The 1474-nt window shown below is 32.4% G+C and overlaps 1 protein-coding gene across 1 annotated transcript in view; it reads left to right on the top strand.

The window, feature by feature from the left end:
• Positions 1-908: 908 nt before the first annotated feature.
• Smp_163840 (hypothetical protein) overlaps positions 909-1474 on the top strand; it is a gene marked incomplete at its 5' end in the record, with an annotated part of 13538 nt that continues 12972 nt past the window's right edge. Inside the window, one exon of the mRNA XM_018790305.1 lies at positions 909-1040. Coding sequence (XP_018655662.1) covers positions 909-1040 — 132 coding nt within the window. The remainder of the gene's footprint in view (positions 1041-1474) is intronic.

The raw sequence follows: 1474 nt of genomic DNA, 5'->3' as shown, positions 1-1474 counted from the left end.
TCCCATTGCACAAGCAAGTTGCTATCAGGACTCATTGGCCGAATGGGTAACTTGATGACGTTTGAAGCGAAAGTTACTGGGTTCGAGTCCCAGAGTGAACATCAACTCTGAGATGCAGGTACATCCAGCTGACGAGTCCCAAATAGAACGAAACGCGCATCCTGGATTCCACTGTTAGCCACTATCCATCTTTGCTTAAAACAAAAATAGTTTTCTTTTTTTTGTTTGTATTTTAATTTTTCAATTATGCATAAAATATTACTTCTATAAGTAAACATTTTCTTGACTGAATTTAAAAGTATTCTCAACTTATATTTTCTTTTTAATAGTTGAGATCATGAATCACTTGAGTACTGGATGATCGTTTCGTCCTATTGTGGAACTCACTCCTCAGTAGTGCTCATTCACGATCCTGCCTCGTGAGATTTTTCTTTATTCGTCTTCTCATTATTAAGAATCTATATTTTAACATCATTTATTGATTAATACTTGTAGTTCTTTTTAATCAATAATATCTATATATACGTCAACGATACTGGTTAACAAAATATAATCAAGGAAACTAAAACTTTTTCAAGGTCATCTATGATTGGTTCTAATGATTGGGCATCGAAATTCATTATTAACCAATCATAAATAGAGTATATAATTAATCAATAAATTTTTTTTATTTTTTAGGTTAAAATGAATGATTTCAAAAAAAAATAAGTTTATGAAGAGAAGATAGAAAATAAAAATAAAAAAAAATAATTTTTAGCATACGCTTTATATATTGAAGTATTAAGGTATTGTGAATTTCGAAATCATTAGAATTTTGTTGTCAAATATTAATTAACATAGAAACAATAGTTCAATTCTTGTCTAAAAGAATATTTACTTTGATACATTTTAAAAAAAGATTAAAGAAGATGAATTTTTCTGAAGTATTAAAGAAAATTCCAACACCACAAGTTTCAATGCCACAAATACCACAAATTAGTAAATTTGGGATAAATAATAATAAAGAAGATATAGGAAAAGCTCCAATTAATATGACACAGGTTTGTCTTTTTTTTTTTAATTTTTTAAAATTTTAATAATAAGTATTATAATCGGAAGGGGATTTGTGGAGATTTCAGTATTTTTCAAAGTTGAAATTATGAGTCAATTGAAGCTAGACCACCATGGAAAACATGGAAGCACTGGACGGCCGTTTCGACCTATTATGGGACTCCTCAGCAGTGCGCATCCACGATCCCGCACTCGCGAGATTCTAACCCAGGACTCACCAGTCTCACGCCTGAGCACTTAACCGATAGACCACTGAGCTGGTCGGCATCCAACGGTGTTAATGTCTAACTTCAACTGATCCACGGATTTTGAGCGACCATTCACCAATTGCCTTCAGTGAATTGTTATCTACCAACAAACCTGGTTGAACTCCACTAGTTACTGCTTCTCACTAAAACTCCAGGACATGTATCTGAAGTCAGTC

This window comes from Schistosoma mansoni, chromosome W, assembly GCF_000237925.1.
Source record: "Schistosoma mansoni strain Puerto Rico chromosome W, complete genome".
Lineage (NCBI taxonomy): Eukaryota > Metazoa > Platyhelminthes > Trematoda > Strigeidida > Schistosomatidae > Schistosoma > Schistosoma mansoni.
The sequence above is the reverse complement of the archived record's forward strand: the minus strand, read 5'-3'. Positions and strand labels throughout refer to the sequence as shown.